Genomic DNA, 25,454 nt, shown 5'->3' on the forward strand with positions numbered 1-25,454 from the left:
GCTACAGAGATATGTTTTTATATCCCGCATTGAAAATCCTCCTTCCTTGTTGGAATACATATATGATCATAAACTTATGCTATATATAAACTGAACCATAATCGACGAAATTTTCCGAAATTGTCCTATCCCTAAAAAATAAAAAGATGACCCCTTCTTCCTATATATTATCAAGGAAAAGTAATCTTTCTTTTATAGGCGAAATTCTATTGGATTTTAGCTGTATATAATTCCTTAATTATATGAGACCAAAAAGAAGAAATGACACGAGGGTTCTATATATAGATAGAGAAAGAATAAGAAAATTATGATGTGGAAAAGAAGACAGGAATTGTGTACAATGGCATTGCACAACAATTTAATTTGGAAAAGGGATGTAGCGCAGCTTGGTAGCGCGTTTGTTTTGGGTACAAAATGTCACAGGTTCAAATCCTGTCATCCCTACCTATTACTTCTTTCTTCTTTATAGGCAGTAGCAACGAGATCAATTAAAGTAAAGTGGGTATAACTGGAATTTGTGGAGACTATACGTACGTGAGATACATTAGGAATAGAAAAAGATTTTCTTTTTGAATGAATGAAAGCGCTCTTAGTTCAGTTCGGTAGAACGCGGGTCTCCAAAACCCGATGTCGTAGGTTCAAATCCTACAGAGCGTGATTCCATCTATCTTATGTCGAAGCAGAGTAAAATAATTTAACAAAATTGAATTGTAACTCCAATTTGACCTCCTCCAGACCAGAGAGGAGGTCAATAAAAAAAAAAAAATGACTCAATCAAAGATCCAACTGATCCCCACGCCTGTATTGCAAATACGCAGTCACGAATAATCCCGCTAAAGTAATAGGAATTAGGCCTAAGACGATTCCAAATAGAAAAACTTCAATCATTTCGATTTGTTCGGGGGGATAAAAAAAGAGGTACGATCTATCCCTAAATAGTACTCTAAATTATCCACGAATCTCAATGACCAAGAAAAGAATTCCTAATTAGTCTGGAAAAGAGTCGTAGAATATCAGGAATCCCAAAGAAAGATTTTGCTTTTCTGAATTATTATTATTCAGTCAATTCAAATAAGACGTATCTTGTTCAAGCCAATAAATAGAGCTGGGGTTATAGTTAAAGCAGCCAGTAGAAAACCGAAATAACTAGTTAAAGTAAGCATGAAAGAGTTAAATTCCATTTATTTTTTTTTACTACACTACATATGTTGGTAAAGCATTTACCTAAGTTATGGAAAATTCATAATTCATCAGTTATTTTAGATAATACTAAAAAACAAGATAGAGTGAGATACAGAAGTGTAAAAGAAAGTGGATTCATCAGATGATACATGAGTCCCTAATTTCGAATCAAGAGATTTGTTATGGAATTTTTCAATTGAGTAAAGTAATAATATTAAGAACTAGATCATATAACCCCATTGAATGAAAAAATGAAATTGGATTTTCAGGGAAATTTCGGAATAAGAGATAAATAAACAATTGAATTTGAAAAAAAAACTTCTTTCTATTTTGGATAATTTCTTTTTCAATAGGACCCTCTTTTTGGACTGAACGATCGAATATTCCCCTATTCCTTCTTATTTTAATTTTAACTGATTGTATTCTATATGGAATAAGAGGAGAAGAAAAGCATTCCACGACCTCCCGAGGGTCTGTTAAAAAAAAAAGAAAGCTCTTCCTTGAATTTACTTTATTTTTATTCCTTTTTCGAACTCCAACCAAAGTAGATTCGAAGACGAGTCACTTCAATTATCCTTTTAAGTTCTATTCTATCTTCTGTCTTTCCCTATTTCATCTCGTAAAGTTCCACGCTCGCAGTTTGGTCAAGAAAGTTAGACCTAATCCAACAAACAAGACAAGGATTAATTACGAATTATGAAAGGATAAATTTCACATATATATACTTGTCCTTGTATTGTGTCAGTATGAGAATATCCTTCCTAAATTATTTATCCAAACCTATTGATCATTAACTTAGATTTTCCCAAGATTTTGGCTGCTATTCCGAATTACTCTATTATTCCGAAGCCAAGGAAAATAAATAGAACCTACAAAAAAGGGGTTTTCTATTGACGCCTTGAATAACATATAGCTTACCTATAGACAAAAAAAAGTAATTATGTTTCGGAACCAGGCAAAACCAGATTGCTGTGCCATAGGAAGGATAGCTATACTAATTCGGTATACTCAAAATACACCTTTGGTACAAAATTGACAATCTCACAAGGATGAAATATCAGTAATTTTCTATTTACTGGTTGATCCCATCTTTTACGGAATCAATTCCTTTTTTGAATGTACAAAAATTTTGGGAGTTCAGCATGTCTGGAAGCACGGGAGAACGTTCTTTTGCTGATATTATTACCAGTATTCGATACTGGGTTATTCATAGCATTACTATACCTTCCCTATTCATTGCGGGTTGGTTATTTGTCAGTACGGGTTTAGCTTATGACGTGTTTGGAAGTCCTAGGCCAAACGAATATTTCACGGAAAGCCGACAAGGAATTCCGTTAATAACCGACCGTTTTGATTCTTTAGAACAACTCGATGAATTTAGTAGATCCTTTTAGGAGGCCCTCAATGACCATAGATCGAACCTATCCTATTTTTACAGTGCGATGGCTGGCTATTCACGGACTAGCTGTACCTACTGTTTTTTTCTTGGGATCAATATCAGCAATGCAGTTCATCCAACGATAAACCAAATTCCAACTATAGAACTATGACACAATCAAACCCGAATGAACAAAATGTTGAATTGAATCGTACCAGTCTATACTGGGGTTTATTACTCATTTTTGTACTTGCTGTTTTATTTTCCAATTACTTCTTCAATTGAGAGAAAGAAAGAGACTAATAAGAATTCTCTTATCCCATTTGGAAAGATACCATCCTTATAACTACCCATGACTGTTTTTGTCTCTAGCATGACCAATTGATAAAATGTGGAGGAAAGTAGGGGAAATGGCCGATACTACTGGAAGAATTCCTCTTTGGCTGATAGGTACTGTAGCTGGTATTCCTGTGATTGGTTTAGTAGGTGTTTTCTTTTATGGTTCATATTCTGGATTGGGTTCATCTCTATAGTAATCGGAGGGACCAGATTGTAAACATGAAAAAGTAGGAGCTTAGCGGGTCCTTACCCCCTTTATCTGATTAGAGCGGAAAGGACCCGCGGAATTTTTACTCTTATAACGCGAATTGAATCTATTCGATTCACTCTTATGAAGCAACAAGAAAAAGAGATCACTCGAGGATCCAATATCTTATTCCACAAAGGAAGTATCCTGAAAATCCTTGATTTAGTTTCGAGTAATAAACTAATAAAACCTTAATCAAAACTATTCAACTAGCCTAAAAATAAAAAAAAAACCTTCAATGGAAGAGTTTACTTTTTTTTGCAAAATTTCTGTAAGTTTGAAGTTAAACTTAATTAAACAAGCCAAGCAATTCTATTTGCTTACAATCACAAGAAATTTGTCCCCCGCCATATTTTCTTCCCCTCTGTTTGTCCACTACCTCGGCTAAACCTAAGCAAAAGAAAAAGAGGCCCAAGAGACAGACCCGAATAAAGAAGAAATAGTAAAGTAATCTTTGACGAATTAGGAAGAAAAAGGATTCTTATTTTGATACAAGAAGAATCGGCACAAGAAAAAGCCTTTTTCTTGTGCCGAATAGACGATTAAGAAGACCTGCAATCCCTCGAAAGAAATTTAAATTTTATTGTTCTCGCCTTTGCCTTGGATTCTCTTCTTTTGCATGAGATATAAATAAGGAATTCCAGACATCTCGTAAACAAAAAAAAGTCTAAACAAAAAAAGGATTTCCAAAAAAGATCATAGATAATTCTAGCAATTGCCAATAAATCGAGGCTTTTTACCAACTTGATGGTAAGAAATTCCGGGACCTAGAAATTCATTTCGTACAATTGAACCTTTTCAAACTGTTTCTTTTTGAGAACCAAAAAAACTTGTGCCAAAATAACGGATGCGAAGAAGAACAAAAGGCCTTGGACACGTAATGGATCCTGAAGCACGATTTCTGCGTCCCCCTGACCAAAACCTCCCACATTAGGATTGCTTGTTAATGGTTGATCAATCTTGATGGATTCCCCCTCTGAAACAAGAAGTTCTGGTCCGGGAGGTATAATATCAATCACTTGGCGTCCATCTGATGCATCAACTATGGATATTTCATACCCCCCTTTTTCTTTACGTAGTATTTTTCTTACTATACCTGTTGACGTAGCATTATAGACTGTATTGTTACTCTTGCTACCATCAGGATAGATCTGTCCTCTTCCTCGGTTTCCCCCTACATATATAGGATATTTTAAGAAATGAGCATCTTTCTTCGTAGCAGGATCAGGGGAAAGAATGGGAAAGACAATTTCACTATATTTCTTACCGGGAACAGGGCCTATCACAAGAATATTTTTTTTATCGGGACGATAACTCTGAAAAGCAAGATTTCCTATCTTTTCTTTTAACTCAGGGGAAATACGGTCGGGCGGCGCTAATTCAAATCCCTCGGGCAAAATAAGAACAGCACCTACATTCAACCCTCCCTTTTTTCCATTAGCAAGAACTTGTTTCAATTGCATATCATAAGGAATTCGAAGAACTGCTTCAAATACAGTATCGGGAAGCACAGCTTGGGGAACTTCAATATCGACGGGCTTGCTAGCTAAATGGCAATTGGCACATACAATTCGCCCAGTTGCTTCTCGTGGGTTTTCATAACCCTGCTGCGCAAAAATGGGATATGCATTTGAAATAGATGTCCGAGTTATTACGTATATCATGATCGATACAGAAATCGATCGAGTTATCTGTTCCTTTACCCAAGAAAAAGTATTTCTATTTTCCATGTCCAATCACAGATCCCAGAATTTCTACAATAAATTAGATAGGTAGCTAAGCTAATCTAGTTCCCTATACACGAATTTGTTGGCATTCTACTGCAACAGTTGTACTGCAATGATGAATACCTTAAAGCAGGTATAAATAGAAAGAATTTTGGTAAAATGGAAAAGGGCTTTCTTTCTAAAGAAAGATGCTAATTTGATTAATATTAATATCGGGAGATCAAATGAATTTATGCTTCACTAATTGAATGATAAATGACTACAAGCGAAGGAGATAGACGGTTTAAACAAAAAAAGACCCAAAATTTCAAACATGTATCTAGAATTACTGGAAAACTACAAACAAAAATAGTGAAAATAAGCTCATTAGGAGCCCATCCAAAATCGTTATAGACCCAACGAATTACTAGTTCCCAACCACGGGTGGAGTGAAATCCAACAAAAAAATCAGTAACTAAAAGAATAAAAAAAGCTTTTATTGAGTCATTTAAATTATAGAAGAATTCCTGAACCCAAGAATTCAAAATGACAAGTTCCTCTTTACCCAGAAAAAAAGAACCACTTAGAATAGCCAAACAGATTATATTTGTCGAGAAATGCAAAATGATATGGAGATGATCCTCATTATTTATTTTGACCCATTGTATTATTTCCTTGTGTATTCCTGTAGGAGGTTTTTGTACATGTGTCTTTAGTTTCCCTTTTATCATCTCGTCCAAGAGAGAAAGTTCTTCTAATTCTATGAATCTTTCTAGAATCCTTTTCTCTTGAATATCAGTTAAGAGAGTTTCGGATTGCCTGGTATTCCACCAATTCTTAATCCAAAGTTCCAGACATTTGTTAAATGAGGAAGAGACCCCCCAAGGCAAAAGTACGATAAATACAAGATATAGTAAAGAAGGCAATGCTTTCTTTTTTTTCATTTTTGATCTGTAAATGGAGTTGTTAATGAATATGCTTCATTCGCTGACTCTATTCCATTCCCTGACTCTATATGATGATATTTCTATTTCATGATATTTCTATTTCTTTGAAGCAAAAACTCTATAGGTTTGATACCCTGTATCTATTCTTCTTTTTTGTATATTAGTGGAATTTCAGTGCATTGGGTTCTTTCTTAGATCTAGATGGAATGAAATAGTGAAATAGAATAAAAAAAGCCCTTTCGGGTGAAAATGGAAGAGAAGAATAGTATGCAATATATCTAACTTCGACAAAAAAAATTTAAAATAATTTTATCTTATCCTCGTTTGTTCCTTCCTTTAGATAAATACTTAAAAATCCCCTTACAATAACAAATCCAATTTCGAAGGGACTTCCTCCCCATGTTGAGAAAACTTTTCTTCTTCCAATTTATCTTTTCTTCATTCAATTCAGTTCAAAAAAGATACCTCAAAATACTTCAATTGGTACGCGCAAGAAATAGGCCAATTCGGCAGCTTTTTGTTCAATTTCTCGTGGAGTAAAAAACTTATCATCAGTACGAGTCAAGGGAATGATCCCCTGGCCCCGGATTTCCATATAAAGAATACGACGAGGATAAAGACCCTCTTTAACCTGAATTCTAATTGATTGGATATCCCGCATAAGGAATCGAAGGAAGACGCGACGTTTTATTCCAGGGAATCCCCAACGAAAAATGCAAACTATTCCCTCTTTTCTATCGAATCGGTCATAACCACTACCTACATTCCACAAAATAGTACACCACAGGTAGGAGCTAATGAATAGGCCTGCGATTCCGTAGAAAGACATCACGACCCCCTGCGGAAAAAAAAGAATTTCTTGAGATGGAAGTATAGATATAATATTCTTACCAAGATAACTGGAAGTCCCAACCAATAAGAATCCTAGTGAACCTAGAAAAAGAATACAGGCCCAGAAAAAATTACTCCTTTTTCGAGAACCTTTTAGAAGTTCTACCCATATGTGTTCTGATCGCCAATTCATATTAGATATACTAAATCCAGCAGCGGTCGATTGAAATTGAGAGAATAAGCTAAATAATTTTGCCTTTACTTTTTTTGATTCTGAAATCGCCTTCAGCAACTAGTACTCCTGTGAAATAATAGGTTAGATACATTGACTTTCTATTCAAAAAATATTCGTTGATTCAATTAAAATAAATAAAAAAAAACTCGCTATACCAAGCTCTGCATATTCATGCATTTATGCTCGTAGCCTATATCTGCATCCATAGCCGTTTTTCATTTGTGTGTAGAAAGTGTGTGTAGAAAAAGTCACATACCCTACCATATTATATTACTTACACTAAAAAATACTAGACAATCTTTTTTTTTTGCACATAAAGAAATAAAGAAGTCATTGCAATTGCCGGAAATACTAAGCCTACTAAAGGCACGAAAATAGAAGGTAAGTTTAAATCCGTCATGGAATAGGTGTCTCAATTCAAATTTACTATTTCTATCTAGTCGAAAAATATCTTAAGATTCTTATGATATAATTAAGTATATCTATTATAAGGAATATTGACTATTGTATTTTTTTAGTTTGCAAAATATTCTGTAAAAAAAATGATAAGGATAATAAGAAAATTCCAAAAAAGGAGAACTAATTAAAAAGATTTTTTTTATTTTCCCATCCTCATGGCCTTTCTATCTTTCTAATCTAATTTGAAATTGGATTCAAAAGAAAGCGACTAGAATTTACTTCCTGCATACATACTTCTCTAGAAGCGCATACAATAATGCGTGGTAAAGGCAGAAAAATAGTATATTCAATCAAAATCAAAGGGCAAATTATCTTACCTACTATAGATCCCCTACTACCCTCTTAAGATCCCCTACTACCCTCTTAAGATCCCCCCTACTACCCTCTTAGACTTTTAAAGGCGATATACCACCCAAAGAAAGGGTATGAAAATGCCGGGTGGTGTTAGCTTTTCGACGAAGACCCGTCCTGTGCCGCGAAGTCCTGTTAGTAAGACCCCGCGCAATAATGGATTATAGAAGAATAGTATTCAAAATACTGCTCTGGACGCATATAGTAGCATTGCGATTCCTAATCTTTTTTATTTATGAATATGAACAGAAAAAATTCATTGTATCGTTGGGTCGGAGCGGAGGTTTGGTCCAGAAAAATTAGGAACAAAACGTCTACTCTACCACACTGAAGTCTATAGCGCTGTATTTCCACGAAAGTATAATTCTTACCATCAGGATACGCTCCTTTCAACGTCTCTCCGATGGGTCCAGGTTCTATGTCCAATCCCAAATCAAGGATTTCTCGCTCTTGATCGGAGTCATAAACTAAAACTACCTTTTTATCCTTTTTATTAAGGTTATAGAAAACTTCCTTATCTAGTTCTAGCATGTTGACTCACGATTACGCCTGTTAAAAGTTTCAAACGTCCTCTTTTTTGAAATTGAAAGAGAGTCTTATAAAAAGGTCTAACTTCCAAACTATGTCTTTTTTCATTCATTCTCCTTTAGTTTTTTTCTCTATCTAGAAGTGGAATAGAATAACCCGGTTGAAGGGTAATGATCATACGTCTGTAATGCATTGTACGGCCCAGAATAGGTCCTATTCTTCTACCTTTTCCAGGTAGTCGATGGCTATTCACAGCTACCACCTTAATCCAAAGAAGAGTTTGAACCAATGCTTTATTTCTGTCTTAGTGAATCCCGATTCGACATTAAAAGTATATTGATTCTTTCCCAATAAACGAAGACTTTTTTCTGTAAATACTGCGTATTTGATTCCATTATCATATGATACTACTATATTTTATTATTTTCTTTTTATTTCTTTATTGTATTATACCTTAATATATATATATATTCTAGATATATAGAATAGACGAATCTCGATTTGTCAAGTCTCATGATCATATCATGATCTATTTTTATTCGGCTCAATCTTTTTTATAAAAAAAAAGATTGAGCCGAGTTTAATTGCAATCAATTAGAAGAATAAAGAAGAATTACTGCATTTCATAACTTATTTTTTTCTCTTTTTATTTCGTTTATTTTTTTTTAGACCTTCTTATCGATAGTATCTACCGGCTCGAACTCGAATTTGATCGCCTTCCATACTTCACAAGCTGCGGCTAGTTCAGGACTCCATTTGCAAGCTGCTCGGATAATTTCATTACCTTCGCGAGCAAGATCACGCCCTTCGTTACGAGCTTGTACACAAGCTTCTAAAGCCACTCGATTAGCTGCTGCACCAGGTGCATTCCCCCAAGGATGTCCTAAAGTTCCTCCACCAAATTGTAATACAGAATCGTCCCCAAAGATTTCGGTCAGAGCTGGCATATGCCAAACATGAATACCACCTGAAGCTACCGGTATAACACCTGGCATGGATACCCAGTCCTGAGTGAAAAAGATACCGCGAGCACGATCTTTTTCAATAAAATCATCGCGCAATAAATCAACAAAACCTAAAGTCATTTCGCGTTCCCCTTCTAACTTACCTACTACTGTACCGGAGTGGATATGATCTCCCCCAGACATACGCAATGCTTTAGCTAATACACGGAAATGCATACCATGATTTTTCTGTCTATCAATAACTGCATGCATTGCACGGTGAATGTGAAGAAGTAAGCCATTGTCGCGGCAATAGTGAGCCAAAGTAGTATTTGCGGTGAATCCCCCGGTTAAGTAGTCATGCATTACAATAGGAACCCCTAATTCTCTCGCAAATACAGCTCTCTTAATCATTTCTTCACATGTACCCGCAGTCGCATTCAAGTAATGCCCCTTGATTTCACCGGTTTCGGCCTGTGATTTATAAATAGCTTCGGCACAAAAGACAAAACGGTCTCTCCAGCGCATAAATGGTTGTGAGTTTACGTTTTCATCATCTTTGGTAAAATCAAGTCCACCACGTAGACACTCATAACACGCTCTACCATAATTTTTTGCGGATAATCCCAATTTTGGTTTAATAGTACATCCCAATAAAGGACGGCCATACTTGTTCAACTTATCTCTTTCAACTTGGATACCATGAGGCGGGCCTTGGAAAGTTTTTGAATAAGTAGGGGGAATTCGTAGATCCTCCAAACGTAGAGCACGTAGGGCTTTGAACCCAAATACGTTACCCACAATGGAAGTAAACATGTTAGTAACGGAACCCTCCTCAAATAGGTCTAATGGATAAGCTACATAACAGATCCATTGGCTGTCTTCCCCAGCAACAGGCTCGATGTGATAGCATCGTCCTTTGTAACGATCAAGACTGGTAAGTCCATCAGTCCAAACAGTTGTCCATGTACCAGTAGAAGATTCGGCAGCTACTGCAGCCCCTGCTTCTTCGGGCGGAACCCCAGGCTGAGGACTTACTCGGAATGCTGCCAAGATATCAGTATCCTTAGTTTCATACTCTGGGGTGTAGTAAGTCAATTTATAATCTTTAACACCAGCTTGAAATCCAACACCTGCTTTAGTTTCTGTTTGTGGTGACATAAGTCCCTCCCTACAACTCTTGAATTAAGAATTCTCACAATAACAGGGTCTACTCGATGTTAATTAGGCGTAAATGAAACTTTAGCAAAAATCTCGTAAAACAAAAAGGATATTCAATTAATATAATATCAACTCATTAAAGAAAATTGAGGGCATGCTTAGGTTAATGAATATGTTTCATTCATATATAATGCGTACACCCTGTGTATGTTCTATCCTATAGGAATTCCACTATAGGAATTCGATAGGAATTGAGTTGTTGTTATGGTAAGTTAACACGGTTCGTTATTAAACCATGGATTTGATTTACCAAATCCATCATTATTGTATACTCTTTGATAGGTATAGCGCAACCCAAATTAATCCCTAATCCTTATTTTACAAGTTCTTAATAGGTCTCTTTTCTTATTTGGAATGCAAATACCTAACTAAATACTAATAAAATTCTTTGTTGACAGCAATCTATGCTTCACAGTAGTATATATTTTGTATATCGAAGTCCTAGATAGGAAAGTAGAGTAGGCACAGATCCTCCACAAAAGGCAAAATGTATATGAAAAAAAGATTGATTGAACTTTCCAACGGACTCATTCCATGAGTAAACGATTGAATGGGATTCGCTTGGGCAACGAAATCAAGTCCTGGTCCCCTTTTCTCTCTTATTGAATTAACTAATTCATTTCCTTTTTACTTTTGGATTTTTTTTGATTTGATTTGGCATTATTCAACAATAAAAAAAGAAAAATTTCGACAAATTCCTTTTTTTTAATTATGTGATAATTATGAGAACCAATCCTACTACTTCTCGTCCCGGGGTTTCCACAAGTGAAGAAAAAAGTACAGGTCGTATCGATCAAATTATTGGACCCGTGCTGGATGTCACTTTTCCCCCGGGCAAGTTACCTTATATTTATAACGCTTTAGTAGTCCAGAGTAGAGACACTGCCGATAAGCAAATTAATGTGACTTGTGAGGTACAACAATTATTAGGAAATAATCGAGTTAGAGCTGTAGCTATGAGTGCTACGGACGGGTTGATGAGAGGAATGGAAGTGATTGACACGGGAGCTCCTCTCAGTGTTCCGGTCGGTGGAGCTACTCTCGGACGAATTTTCAACGTTCTTGGGGAGCCTGTTGACAATTTGGGTCCTGTAGATAGTAGTGCAACGTTCCCTATTCATAGATCTGCGCCTGCCTTTATCGAGTTAGATACGAAATTATCCATCTTTGAAACAGGTATTAAGGTCGTCGATCTTTTAGCTCCTTATCGACGTGGAGGAAAAATAGGACTATTTGGGGGGGCTGGAGTAGGTAAAACAGTACTGATCATGGAATTAATCAATAACATTGCTAAAGCTCATGGGGGCGTATCCGTATTCGGTGGAGTAGGGGAACGGACTCGTGAAGGAAATGATCTTTATATGGAAATGAAGGAATCCGGAGTAATTAATGAAAAAAATATTGAAGAATCAAAGGTAGCTCTAGTCTATGGCCAAATGAATGAACCACCGGGAGCTCGTATGAGAGTTGGTTTAACTGCCCTAACTATGGCAGAATATTTCCGAGATGTTAATAAGCAAGACGTGCTTTTATTTATCGATAATATCTTTCGTTTTGTTCAAGCAGGATCAGAGGTATCCGCTTTATTAGGGAGAATGCCCTCCGCAGTGGGTTATCAACCTACTCTTAGTACAGAAATGGGTTCTTTGCAAGAAAGAATTGCTTCTACTAAAAAGGGATCTATAACTTCGATTCAAGCAGTTTATGTACCTGCGGACGATTTGACCGACCCTGCCCCTGCCACAACATTTGCACATTTGGATGCTACTACCGTACTTTCCAGAGGATTAGCTTCCAAGGGTATTTATCCAGCAGTAGATCCTTTAGATTCAACATCAACTATGTTACAGCCTCGGATCGTTGGCAACGAACATTATGAAACTGCGCAAAGAGTTAAGGAAACTTTACAACGTTACAAAGAACTTCAGGACATTATCGCAATTCTTGGCTTGGATGAATTATCGGAAGAGGATCGTTTAACTGTAGCAAGAGCAAGAAAAATTGAGCGTTTCTTATCACAACCGTTCTTTGTGGCAGAAGTTTTTACTGGTTCTCCAGGAAAGTATGTTGCTCTTGCGGAAACTATTAGGGGATTTCAACTAATCCTTTCCGGAGAATTAGACGGCCTACCTGAACAGGCTTTTTATTTGGTGGGTAACATCGATGAAGCTAGCACGAAAGCTATAACCTTAGAAGAGGAGAACAAATCGCAGAAATGAAATTAAATCTTTATGTACTGACTCCTAAGCGAATTATTTGGGATTGTGAAGTGAAAGAAATCATTTTATCCACGAATAGTGGCCAAATTGGCGTATTACCAAACCACGCCCCTATTAACACAGCAGTAGATATGGGTCCTTTGAGAATACGCCTCCTCAACGACCAATGGTTAACGGCGGTTCTGTGGAGCGGTTTTGCGAGAATAGTTAATAATGAGATCATCATTTTAGGAAATGATGCGGAACTGGGTAGTGATATTGATCCGGAAGAAGCTCAAAAGGCACTTGAAATAGCCGAAGCTAACTTGAGTAAAGCTGAGGGTACGAAAGATTTGGTTGAAGCGAAGCTCGCTCTCAGACGAGCTAGGATACGAATCGAGGCTGTCAATTGGATTCCCCCATCCAATTGAAGACAATCCAGTGGTTTATAGTTGATACAAAGAAAAAGGGAAGAGGGGTAGAAAAAGTTATTAGATAGCGAAGCGAAGTAAGTCCAATGCTATCTAGTAATTTTTCTACCTACTTACCTACTATTGGATTTGAACCAATGACTCCCGCCGTATGAAAGCAATACTCTAACCACTGAGTTAAGTAGGCAATTTATCACCACAAAGGAAGACCCATTACTTCGATCGATTATATATTGAATCCCTTTTCTAAGCAATACCGCTCTGTTATTGGTCTGTTATATACTAAATACTAAACTAAATACTAAACAGATACAGATCAAAGGGATATCCTCTGGCATTAGAAAATATTCATCTTGACAAGAAATTCTCTATATGTTAAGATATCTCTGATAAGGGCTATAGCTCAGTTCGGTAGAGCAACTCGTTTACACGTGCGCCAATGCTTTTCAAAGGAGCTTATTATGCAATGAACATAATCGATCTTATTGCAAAATCAATGTCTTACTTCATAGATTCGAGAGAATAGGAGAACAGTAGCCTGACAAACAGTCGGTTCAGTCCGATTCAGGTGCCAATTCAGGTGCCTAATCAAATAGAACCCTTATGGATTTGCTAGTTGATAAGGTAAATATCCAGCCCACTAAATGCTAGGCGTAATGAGGATAAGGGCCTCCAAAAAACTTCTTTTCGTTCTATGAACTTTAAGGTGTATGAAGTCTCATAGTTAACTCTTGCAGTGGAACGATAGAGACTCCATTTCACTTAGGTTGATTTAATTTAGACCAGAGGCAGACCTAAGTCAAGGTAATCCTCCTTTGAAACACTTTGGTATTGCTCCTAGATAGATCATAATACAAAAAATCAATCAGAGCACAGGGAGCCATCTCATTATCTTTCCGTAAAGAAAAACTATGGTGGACTAACTGATCTTTAAATCAGTTTATGAAAGAGCCCAATGCAAAAAAATGCATGTTGGGTCTTTGAAACAGTTCAAATCATTTCGATAATAATCCGTTTGATCTGTTTTACCGAGAAGGTCTACGGTTCGAATCCGTATAGCCCTAATATGCCCTTTTTTCTATTTTAGGATCTCTATCCTATGTTTTCTTTAGTTTAGTATAGTTTTCATTTTCGCATTAGTATTTGTTTATAGACTGGATAGGCGCCTGCGACATAGAATAGAGATAAAAGCATTACCAAAGGCTCATTCATCGAAAATCAAAATCATACAGACAGGAAAAGAAAAACGAAAAATAGAAAAAATAAAGTAAAGAGTAAATAAGAAAACAGAATATTCTGTCTCATAGTTCTGAAATAGAGTTCTTTATTTTTATTTTTATAGTATTACTTCTCATTATACTGCATAGATTAGTCCTACTATCTTAATTAGGTTCTAATTATTCTAATTAGTAGTATTCTCATTTTTATTTAATAGTCTCTTATTATTATTAAATAGTAAATAAAGGATAGAGCTATTCTTTTTTTATAGAGATTCTAGAGAAAGCGAGACAAAGTGAAACGATAAAGTTTTCTTTATATAAGAATTAGATCTACATACACCATATCTAAATAGAATGGAAATCCAAAAGAAAGGGAGTTGGGATTCCATTGGATGAATCTTTAAAGAAGATGCAGCACAGAGGAAACAAAGGCTAAACTAAGCGCTTTTGTTTGAACAAAAAAGATTCTTGTTTCACCGAGGAAAAGAGAGAAGTTCTGGATAAATTGACAATGCTGAATTGAATTGACTAATTTAAGTTCCGCCTATTCCACATTAATGGGAGTACATTATGTTTCTGCTTCACGAATATGATATTTTTTGGACATTTCTAATAATAGCAAGCCTTATTCCTATTTTGGCATTTTCGATTTCAGGGCTTTTAGCCCCGGTTAGTGAAGGACCAGAGAAGCTTTCTAGTTATGAATCGGGTATAGAACCCATGGGAGGGGCTTGGGTACAATTCCGAATACGCTATTATATGTTTGCGCTCGTTTTTGTTGTTTTTGATGTGGAAACCGTCTTTCTATACCCTTGGGCAATGAGTTTCGACGTATTGGGTGTATCCGTTTTTATCGAAGCTTTGATTTTCGTGCTTATCTTAGTTGTCGGTTTAGTTTATGCATGGCGAAAAGGAGCCTTGGAATGGTCTTAACTGAATATTTAGACAAAAAAAAAGAAGGAAAAGATTCTATTGAGACAGTTATGAATTTGATTGAGTTTCCCTTACTTGACCAAACAAGTTCCAATTCTGTTATTTCAACTACACTAAATGATCTTTCGAATTGGTCAAGACTCTCCAGTTTATGGCCCCTTCTATACGGTACCAGTTGTTGTTTCATTGAATTTGCTTCATTAATAGGTTCACGATTCGATTTTGATCGTTATGGATTGGTACCAAGATCAAGTCCTAGGCAAGCAGACCTAATTTTAACAGCCGGTACGGTAACAATGAAAATGGCTCCGTCTTTAGTGAGATTATACGAGCAAATGCCTGAACCAAAATACGTCATTGCTATGGGAGCCTGTACTATTACAGGGGGAATGTTCAGTACGGATTCCTATAGTACTGTTCGGGGAGTTGATAAGTTAATTCCTGTGGATGTCTACTTGCCGGGCTGCCCTCCTAAACCGGAGGCAGTTATAGATGCCCTAACAAAACTTCGTAAGAAGATATCGCGAGAAATAGTTGAGGATCGAACTCTATCTCAAAATAAAAAAAGATGTTTTACTACCAGTCACAAGCTTTATGTTAGGCGCAGTACTCATACAGGAACTTATGAGCAAGAATTGCTCTATCAATCACCATCGACATTAGATATATCTTCTGAAACTTTTTTAAAATCCAAAAGTCCAGTACCTTCCTACAAATTAGTGAATTAGGAGGGGGGGGCTCTTTTGTGTAGAAAAAGAAAAAGCAGAGCAATCTTTCAAACTTGCATCCGAAATGGGAAATATTTATACAAAGAGGGAGAGATGAAGACAATGCAGCAGGGTTGGTTATCTAATTGGCTAGTCAAACATGAGGTGGTTCATAGATCTTTGGGCTTTGATCACCGAGGAATAGAGACTTTACAAATAAAAGCAGGGGATTGGGATTCCATTGCTGTCATTTTATATGTATATGGTTATAATTATTTACGCTCCCAATGTGCTTATGATGTAGCACCCGGTGGATCTTTAGCTAGCGTGTATCATCTTACAAGAATACAATACGGTATAGATAATCCAGAAGAAGTCTGCATAAAAGTCTTTGCCCAAAAGGATAATCCTAGAATTCCGTCTGTCTTCTGGATTTGGAGAAGTGCCGATTTTCAAGAACGCGAATCTTATGATATGGTGGGAATCTCTTATGATAATCATCCGCGCCTTAAACGTATCCTAATGCCTGAAAGTTGGATAGGCTGGCCCTTACGTAAGGACTATATAACCCCCAATTTTTATGAAATACAAGATGCTCATTGAATGATAAGAAATTCGTGCTCACTTATACAACACAACTCCAGATTTTATTCAAGTCAAGGAATATTTTTAGGTTCTTTTCCTAGATGAAACGGAATACCTATTTATAATTAATTCCTATTATACAAAAGCATTCCAGATAGACTGAGCCAAAAAAGGGTTTCATTTGGATTCCCCTATTTTGAAAATCACATATTAATTTCCTTCATATGAACAGAAAAATAGGATGACTCAAAGAAGTTCTCTACCAGGAACTTTGTATCGCGCACATGACTTAGCACAACTAGGAAAATAAGATAAGATAAAGATAAGCAAGACTAAAAAAATATTCGTCGGAATAGTGGAATACAAAATAAAGAAACGCAAAAAAATAAAGGGGAACCTAATCTCACCCCCTTCCTTATCATAAAGAAAGGGTATATTTTAAAACTTCTCTAAAAAGAAGTGCCTCTATATTTATATTATAGATTTATCCACTTAGATGAATAAATCATACTCTATCTATATTATATATTATTAATAAATATGTATCACAATCCATCTCGAGGTATTTGGATCAATACCTATTCGGTGGATCTTTTTTTTTCTCTGCCAGGAACCAGATTTGAACTGGTGACACGAGGATTTTCAGTCCTCTGCTCTACCAACTGAGCTATCCTGACCTTTTCTTGTGCATCATCCTAGTAGAGTATTTGTATCTATGTCAATTAAAAGGACTAAAAAATCAATTAAAGTATTTCAAATTCAAAATTTGAAAGGGGGGGGGTAGCCCTATGCATTGTGCATGGTTTACTTAAATAATACTTAAAAATAGAGTGAATAACCAAGATTTCTTGCCGATACTCTAATAAAAAAGAAATCTATTCAATGAATAGGATAAGATCCATTGAGTTCTCTTCGCATTCCTTTCCTTTGTGAAAGAGTAGAATGAGAAAGCTAATGAATCTTAAACCCATTGATAAAAAGAAAAAAAAAGAGGATTTGGGGATAGAGGGACTTGAACCCTCACAACTTAAAAAGTCGACGGATTTTCCTTTTACTAGAAATTTCATTGTTGTCAGTATTGACATGTAGAATGGGACTCTCTCTTTGTCCTCGTCCGATTAATCCACTTTCTTTTTAAAAGTTCTCAAAACTTTGAATTTGAATTGAAGAATTTGATTATTCAATATTCGAATGGAGTGGATTCACAATAATTCAAAATAAAATTATGATATGAGTTTTTTATTTCATAATCATTTCGAATTTTATTTTGAAATTTTAAAAAAGATAAAGAACCTATATTATAATATGAGTTCTGTGATTAATCGTTTGCTATGTCAGTATCTATACGTGTTTATTAAATGTATAAAGTATAAAACCCCTCTTTCTCTAATTTAGAATTAGAAGGAATTCCACTAACAACACAACGTAATTAACTCGATTCGTTAGAACAGCTTCCATTGAGTCTCTGCACCTATCCTTTTCCTTTGTATTCTAGTTCGAGAATCCCTTCTCAAAACACGGATTTGGCTCAGGATTGCCCTTTTTTAATTCCAGGGTTTCTCTGAATTTGGAAGTTACCACTTAGCAGGTTTCCATACCAAGGCTCAATACAATCAAGTCCGTAGCGTCTACCGATTTCGCCATATCCCCACTTCCCTCTTCTTTGAGACCAGGATTCCTTGTGTAATTTCATCCATCTCTTAGTTTTTTTTTTGAATCATTGAGTTCATCACTCAACGTAGTCTAGCAGTTCAGTTCGACTCTATTTGAGAGACCCCGCTTGCTTATTGCAATTCTGAATTACATTGATTCTATCCTTGATGTATTTGCAATTCAATCCGAATCAATATATCCAAAACTTTTTATCTCCCCCACCTCCCGTCTTACTTTTTTATAGTATTCGAAATTATACTATAACGCTGGATATTTATTCTTTTTTTCTAATCAGAATTATCAATTTTATTTACTCTGACTTTATGTTCCCCTTAGTGAAATATTAATCCTCAAATTATTAACAAATAATAAAGTCTATAATGATCGAATGAAAATACCCATAAAGTCTATAATTTTCTTTTTAAATATCCTATAGTTAAGCATATCAAGCTAACTTTATCTTTAAGAAGTTTTAGTATTTTTTTATTTAGTATTTTTTTATAAGTAGAACTTCAAATTTAGAACTAGTTAATAGCTAAGAGTAATAACTAATATCTGAGATTTTACGGATTTCCTATACTATACCTATTTCTATTTGTTACACTATTTCCGTTATGTAAGCCCACTTAGCTCAGAGGTTAGAGCATCGCATTTGTAATGCGAGGGTCATCGGTTCAAATCCGATAGTCGGCTTTTTTTTTCTCTATCGATGTTCTACGAACAAGAATCTCTTTTTTTCCGAATTAAATGGAGAATCCAGGATCTTTTATGTTTTTTACCTTACTATTTTGCTAGATACAAAACAATAAAATAAATAATATATATACAAAAAATACAAAAAATACAGATTTTGATGAAATTCCATTTTTTGTGGTACTTTAGTTGATTTTACTCTGTTTATCCTGTAGTTTAATTCAGTTTTAATTTCGATGTATTCTGTAATGTAAATACAATGAAATTAATTGTGTAAAATGAAATTTCAATAAAAAAAAGGAGTCTTCATGTCCCGTTATCGAGGACCTCGTTTAAAAAAAATACGCCGTTTGGGAGCTTTACCAGGACTCACTAGAAAAACACCTAAATCCGGAAGTAATCTTAAAAAAAAATTCAATTCTGGGAAAAAGGAGCAATATCGTATTCGTCTTCAAGAAAAACAGAAATTGCGTTTTCATTATGGTCTGACAGAACGACAATTACTTAGATATGTACATATCGCTGGAAAAGCAAAAAGGTCAACAGGCCAGGTTTTACTACAATTACTTGAAATGCGTTTGGATAATATCCTTTTTCGATTGGGTATGGCTTCAACCATTCCTGGGGCCCGCCAATTAGTCAACCATAGACATATTTTAGTTAATGGCCGTATAGTCAATATACCAAGTTTTCGTTGCAAACCCCGAGATATTATTACTACGAAAGATAACCAAAGATCAAAAGGTCTGGTTCAAAATTATATTGCTTCATCGGACCCGGGGAAATTGCCAAGCCATTTGACGATTGACACATTGGAATATAAAGGACTAGTAAATAAAATCCTAGATAGGAAGTGGGTCGGTCTCAAAATAAATGAGTTGTTAGTTGTAGAATATTACTCTCGTCAGACTTGAACTTAATGAAAAAAGGAAAGGTTCATAGAATTTTCTTCCCCTTCCCCTTTCCCCGAACTAAATAGCCCTAAGACCATTACCATTAATTCGTATTTTCCCATCAACTAGCTAAAATTGATTAACCCTAGGATTAGGATCCTTTTTGCTTTTTTCCTCTATGTTTACATACCACAGTAATTTGCTATAGAGAATTTTTAATTTCTATTAAATAAAAATAAGATAATATAAGATATTATTACTGGAATAAATTGCTATTTGATTTGATACATTGTGATCCTTAACGTTGATGAATTAAGAAAAACGGAAAGAGAGGGATTCGAACCCTCGGTAAACAAAAGTCTACATAGCAGTTCCAATGCTACGCCTTGAACCGCTCGGCCATCTTTCCTACATAACTTATTATGGAAAATAAACTGAGTGAATAGCGAGTTTTCTTATTCCTGCAGTACAGGTACAACCGCAACCGCTCGGGGGTTCCCTAGTTCTATTGGAAAAATTCCTTTTGATCTAGGTGGAAGGATACAGGATTTTTTACTAGAAATTGCGCTCGCTATAAAATAAAAGTTTTAATTTAGGTTTTCCCGCAACTAAAGAAAAAGAGAATGCAAGAATTCTTCTTATTGCATAATAAAATAAAGAAACCTTAGAATTCCGTTTGCATAAGATACGCTACACCATTGAAATCAAAAATAGAGTATGAGACAATTAATAACTTTGAAAACACGAAATAGTTGATGACATAAGTTGTTGTTCAGAAATAGGAAAGTGGAATGAAATCCAGTCTTAGTCAAATATTGCATATCTCTTCGTGTCCAAGCAGAAGGAAAAGGATACAATTTGAGCTGAGCGGAAAATCCATATCTCTCTTATCCATTTAAAACATATGGATTTAGAGCATATGGATCAATCTATTTATAATTATAAGAATCGAATGTGTTTGTTTTTATGTTATTTTGTGAAGGAATGAAAACAATTCTATATAGAATGGCTTGGGAATTATGCCTAGATCCCGTGTAAATGGAAATTTCATTGATAAGACCTTCTCAATTATAGCCAATATTTTATTGCGAATAATTCCGACAACCTCAGGAGAAAAAAAGGCATTTACTTATTATAGAGATGGTGCGATTTGACTCTTTTTTTTTTTGCTTTTTTTTAGACCTACCTATACCTCAGTCTTAGGAAAAAGAAAAGGGGTTGGCATAGAGAGAACCAAATTTGTAAAGCAAGCAAACCCACGCTTCGGGAAGGTGAGGCGAACTAACAATTCCTTCCGTCGTGTATCCTCGATTGATGCGGCTTCAGATACTTCAATTGTAGATTTGAGTATTGAGCGAAAGGTTACACCTACAGGATATGGTATGGTATGGATTACAGGCCACTCTATTAGTATCCGTAGGCAGCATAGGGGAGAAAAGCACTACACCTAGAAATAGGAATCAACAAGAGAAAAACTTTGGTAGAAATTACCCCTTTCCTGATCGGTATCAGGGCTGGGAAGAATGGTTGGGATAACAAACAACCATCAGGTTTGTACTTTGGATACCCCTATAACCATCAAAGATCGTTGAAGTAGCTAATTCCTCTAAATAGGAGGCGTTGAGAACAAAGAAATTATTGGAGCTATCGTTTTCCTCTAGCATTAATAGAATTCATTGGTGTTAAGAAAAACCTCTTGTGGGAAGGTTGGCTAGAGATTTCTTGGAAAAATACCAGCCCCTTTCGGTTCATAATGAGACGGGACTAATTCTATTTTGATTCTATAGATTAAGATTATTTCGCTTAGTACTATTATGTACAGAAGGGAGGAGCCGTATGAGATGAAAACCTCATGTACGGTTTTGGAACGGAGATTTTTTGAATAGAATGAACGACCGTAACGGATGTTGGCTCAATCCGAAGGAAATTATGCGGAAGCTTTGCAAAATTATTATGAAGCTACGCGACTAGAAATCGATCCCTATGATCGAAGTTATATACTCTATAACATAGGCCTTATACACACAAGCAATGGAGAGCATACAAAGGCTTTGGAATATTATTTCCGGGCACTAGAACGAAACCCCTTCTTACCGCAAGCTTTTAATAATATGGCCGTGATCTGTCATTACGTGCGACTATCTCCACTATAGAAAGACAAAAAAAGAGAGGATCAAATTTTCTAGTAAATACTGGAAAAAAGGGCTTTCTACATAGGGATCGTAAAAACAACGATTTTTCCCTATCAGCTGTAGGAAGGAAGGACACTTCACGAGAATCAAAAAACGAAGAAAGTATGGCCTATACTACTACTCTATGGATAAAGTTTCTCAAATTGATAGAGAAAGCACCGTAAAGATCAATTAGTGAGCGACTGGGTCGATACAACTAAAAAAAACTGCTTACTTATCCCATGATATGGGGCAAAATTTAGGAATCCGCTTATGTAATAGAGCCGATCCACTAAGGGATTAAGCAGCGGTGTAGTATCAGATCCCAAAGATAGTAAGTTCTTTTTTCTTTCTTATGGAAAAAAGTCTTTTTCAAGGATTCTATAGAGATTTCATATATGAAACCGGGATAGTTACCTTTCAGAAAATTTGAACGAAGGCTCTATATCTATCTATGCTTCATTCTTCTGAAGGTGGGAAAAAAGATCAAACTAATTATTGAGAAAAATTAGGGTTTGAAACTTAGGTAATTAATTTCTTCTGCTTAACACAAGAACAAATTGGATCGATTTTTGATAAATCGAATTCAGTTAAGATAGGGGAAATTAAGATAGCAATTTCTGAGCCGTATGAGGTAGGAAACTCTCAAGTACGGTTCTAAGGGAAGGAACTGCCTATTCCGACCGAGGAGAACAGGCCATTCTAGAGGGTGATTCGGAAATTGCGGAAGCTTGGTTTGATCAAGCTGCTGAATATTGGAAACAAGCTATAGCGCTTACTCCGGGAAATTATATTGAAGCACAAAACTGGTTGAAGATTACGAAGCGCTTTGAATTTGAATAAGACCATGCTCCTTTTTTTTCCTAAAATGGATGGTTTGGTTGTTGATCCATTAATCAAATAAATTAGGTCGTAAGATCGAATCAAGAATTTCATTATATCCATTTCTTATACCTTCTATTTTATAAGATATTTCATAAGAATAAACCATAGGGATAGGGTCTAGAATAGAAGTAATAAAGTGAATAAAAAAAAGGGGGCCAATCTAAATATTGCTAATATATTAGAACCATCTTATTAATAATTCTAATGAGTTATCTTGGAATTTAGAATCAAATAAAAAATAAAAAACCCTATATTATGCTCAAGGAAAGTAGATATAGATAGGAGCTTATGCCCTAAAAAAAAATACACTAGTTTCTTAAATTTAAAATAAAAAAGATTTTTTCTTACGCCGAGAAATATTTGTTTTTTCAAGATAAACAATGTCCGTTAGGCACCTAACCTTTATGTCATAATAGATCCGAACACTTGCCTCGGATTGACTTTAATATATAATTGCTCCAGTGAATAACTAAAAAAAAAGAAGGGTGGTAGTATAGTAAAGAAAAGAACTAATCACAATATCTATCTTTCAAAATCTATCTTTCAAAATCTATCTTTCAAAGATTCACTAAAAAAAAAGACAGTTGGCGGGTCTCTTTGTATGTCTTGTCCGGAAAGAGGAGGAGTTAATGATTATTCGTTCGCCGGAACCAGAAGTAAAAATTGTTGTGGATAGGGATCCTGTAAAAACATCTTTTGAGGAATGGGCGAGACCCGGCCATTTCTCAAGAACACTAGCTAAGGGCCCTGATACTACCACTTGGATCTGGAACCTACATGCTGATGCTCACGATTTCGATAGTCATACTGGTGATTTGGAGGAGATTTCTAGAAAAGTTTTTAGTGCTCATTTCGGGCAACTTTCCATTATCTTTCTTTGGTTGAGTGGCATGTACTTTCATGGTGCCCGTTTTTCCAATTATGAAGCATGGCTAAGTGATCCTACTCACATTGGACCCAGTGCTCAGGTAGTTTGGCCTATAGTAGGGCAAGAAATATTGAATGGTGATGTAGGTGGGGGTTTCCGAGGAATCCAAATAACCTCTGGTTTTTTTCAGCTTTGGCGAGCATCTGGAATAACTAGTGAATTACAACTCTATTGTACTGCAATTGGTGCATTGGTTTTTGCAGCGTTAATGCTTTTTGCTGGTTGGTTCCATTATCACAAAGCCGCTCCCAAATTGGCCTGGTTCCAAGATGTAGAATCCATGTTGAATCACCACTTAGCGGGATTATTAGGACTTGGGTCTCTTTCTTGGGCGGGACACCAAATTCATGTATCTTTACCAATTAACCAATTTCTTGACGCTGGGGTGGATCCTAAAGAGATACCACTTCCTCATGAATTTATCTTGAATCGGGACCTTTTGGCTCAACTTTATCCTAGTTTTGCCGAAGGAGCAACCCCTTTTTTCACTTTAAATTGGTCCAAATACGCAGAATTTCTGACTTTTCGTGGAGGACTAGATCCAGTAACCGGTGGTCTCTGGCTGACCGATATTGCACACCATCATTTAGCTATTGCTATTCTTTTCCTAATCGCAGGTCATATGTATAGGACCAACTGGGGTATTGGCCATGGACTTAAAGATATTTTGGAGGCTCACAAGGGCCCATTTACAGGACAAGGCCATAAGGGTCTTTATGAAATCTTAACAACGTCATGGCATGCTCAATTATCTCTTAACCTAGCTATGCTAGGCTCTACAACCATTGTTGTAGCTCATCATATGTATTCTATGCCTCCCTATCCATACCTAGCTACTGACTATGGTACACAACTTTCCTTGTTCACACACCACATGTGGATTGGCGGATTTCTAATAGTCGGTGCTGCTGCACATGCAGCAATTTTTATGGTAAGAGACTATGATCCAACTACTCGATACAACGATCTATTAGATCGCGTCCTTAGACACCGCGATGCAATCATATCCCACCTTAACTGGGTATGTATATTTCTAGGTTTTCACAGTTTTGGCTTGTACATTCATAATGATACCATGAGTGCTTTAGGCCGTCCACAAGATATGTTTTCGGATACCGCCATACAATTACAACCTATCTTTGCTCAATGGGTACAAAATATCCATGCTACTGCGCCTGGCGTAACAGCTCCTGGTGCAACAACAAGTACTAGCTTAACGTGGGGAGGCGGCGAGTTAGTAGCAGTAGGTGGCAAAGTGGCTTTGTTACCGATTCCATTAGGAACCGCAGATTTTTTAGTCCATCACATTCATGCATTTACCATACATGTGACTGTATTAATACTTTTGAAAGGTGTTTTATTTGCTCGGAGTTCCCGTTTGATACCCGATAAAGCAAATCTAGGTTTTCGCTTTCCTTGCGATGGGCCTGGCCGAGGGGGAACATGTCAAGTATCTGCTTGGGATCATGTTTTCTTAGGTTTATTCTGGATGTACAATGCAATTTCGGTAGTCATTTTCCATTTCAGTTGGAAAATGCAGTCGGATGTTTGGGGTACCATAAGTGATCAAGGGGTGGTAACTCATATTACAGGGGGAAACTTTGCACAGAGTTCCATTACGATTAATGGGTGGCTTCGAGATTTCTTGTGGGCACAGGCATCGCAAGTCATTCAGTCTTATGGTTCTTCATTATCTGCATATGGTCTTTTTTTCTTAGGTGCTCATTTTGTCTGGGCCTTCAGTTTAATGTTTTTATTCAGCGGCCGTGGTTATTGGCAAGAACTCATT

The 25,454-nt window shown here is 36.1% G+C and overlaps 2 protein-coding genes and 5 non-coding genes across 7 annotated transcripts; 4 read left to right on the top strand and 3 right to left on the bottom strand.

The window, feature by feature from the left end:
- Positions 1 to 370: 370 nt before the first annotated feature.
- TRNAP-UGG lies at positions 371 to 444 on the top strand. The gene has a single exon. It is a non-coding gene; the product is annotated as a tRNA-Pro (tRNA).
- A 139-nt stretch (positions 445 to 583) lies between these two features.
- TRNAW-CCA lies at positions 584 to 657 on the top strand. The gene has a single exon. It is a non-coding gene; the product is annotated as a tRNA-Trp (tRNA).
- Positions 658 to 8,764: 8,107 nt separating this feature from the next.
- LOC123421546 (ribulose bisphosphate carboxylase large chain) lies at positions 8,765 to 10,620 on the bottom strand. Its single transcript, XM_045107561.1, has one exon. The coding sequence runs from the start codon at positions 10,306 to 10,308 to the stop codon at positions 8,869 to 8,871; it is 1,440 nt and encodes a 479-aa protein (XP_044963496.1). The 5' UTR covers positions 10,309 to 10,620; the 3' UTR covers positions 8,765 to 8,868.
- A 91-nt stretch (positions 10,621 to 10,711) lies between these two features.
- On the top strand, positions 10,712 to 12,680 carry LOC123421545 (ATP synthase subunit beta, chloroplastic). Its single transcript, XM_045107560.1, has one exon. The coding sequence runs from the start codon at positions 11,091 to 11,093 to the stop codon at positions 12,585 to 12,587; it is 1,497 nt and encodes a 498-aa protein (XP_044963495.1). The 5' UTR covers positions 10,712 to 11,090; the 3' UTR covers positions 12,588 to 12,680.
- Positions 12,681 to 17,046: 4,366 nt separating this feature from the next.
- Positions 17,047 to 17,119, bottom strand: TRNAF-GAA. The gene has a single exon. It is a non-coding gene; the product is annotated as a tRNA-Phe (tRNA).
- A 1,596-nt stretch (positions 17,120 to 18,715) lies between these two features.
- Positions 18,716 to 18,788, top strand: TRNAT-UGU. The gene has a single exon. It is a non-coding gene; the product is annotated as a tRNA-Thr (tRNA).
- A 1,215-nt stretch (positions 18,789 to 20,003) lies between these two features.
- Positions 20,004 to 20,090, bottom strand: TRNAS-GGA. Its single transcript has one exon. It is a non-coding gene; the product is annotated as a tRNA-Ser (tRNA).
- Between the last annotated feature and the right edge of the window lie 5,364 nt (positions 20,091 to 25,454).

The sequence above is a fragment of the Hordeum vulgare genome, unplaced genomic scaffold (assembly GCF_904849725.1).
Source record: "Hordeum vulgare subsp. vulgare unplaced genomic scaffold, MorexV3_pseudomolecules_assembly, whole genome shotgun sequence".
NCBI lineage: Eukaryota > Viridiplantae > Streptophyta > Magnoliopsida > Poales > Poaceae > Hordeum > Hordeum vulgare.

What these genes read in the sequence shown, in the direction of transcription:
- LOC123421546 (XM_045107561.1), bottom strand. Translation starts at nt 10,308, where the DNA reads ATGTCACCACAAACAGAAACTAAAGCAGGTGTTGGATTTCAAGCTGGT.
- LOC123421545 (XM_045107560.1), top strand. Translation starts at nt 11,091, where the DNA reads ATGAGAACCAATCCTACTACTTCTCGTCCCGGGGTTTCCACAAGTGAA.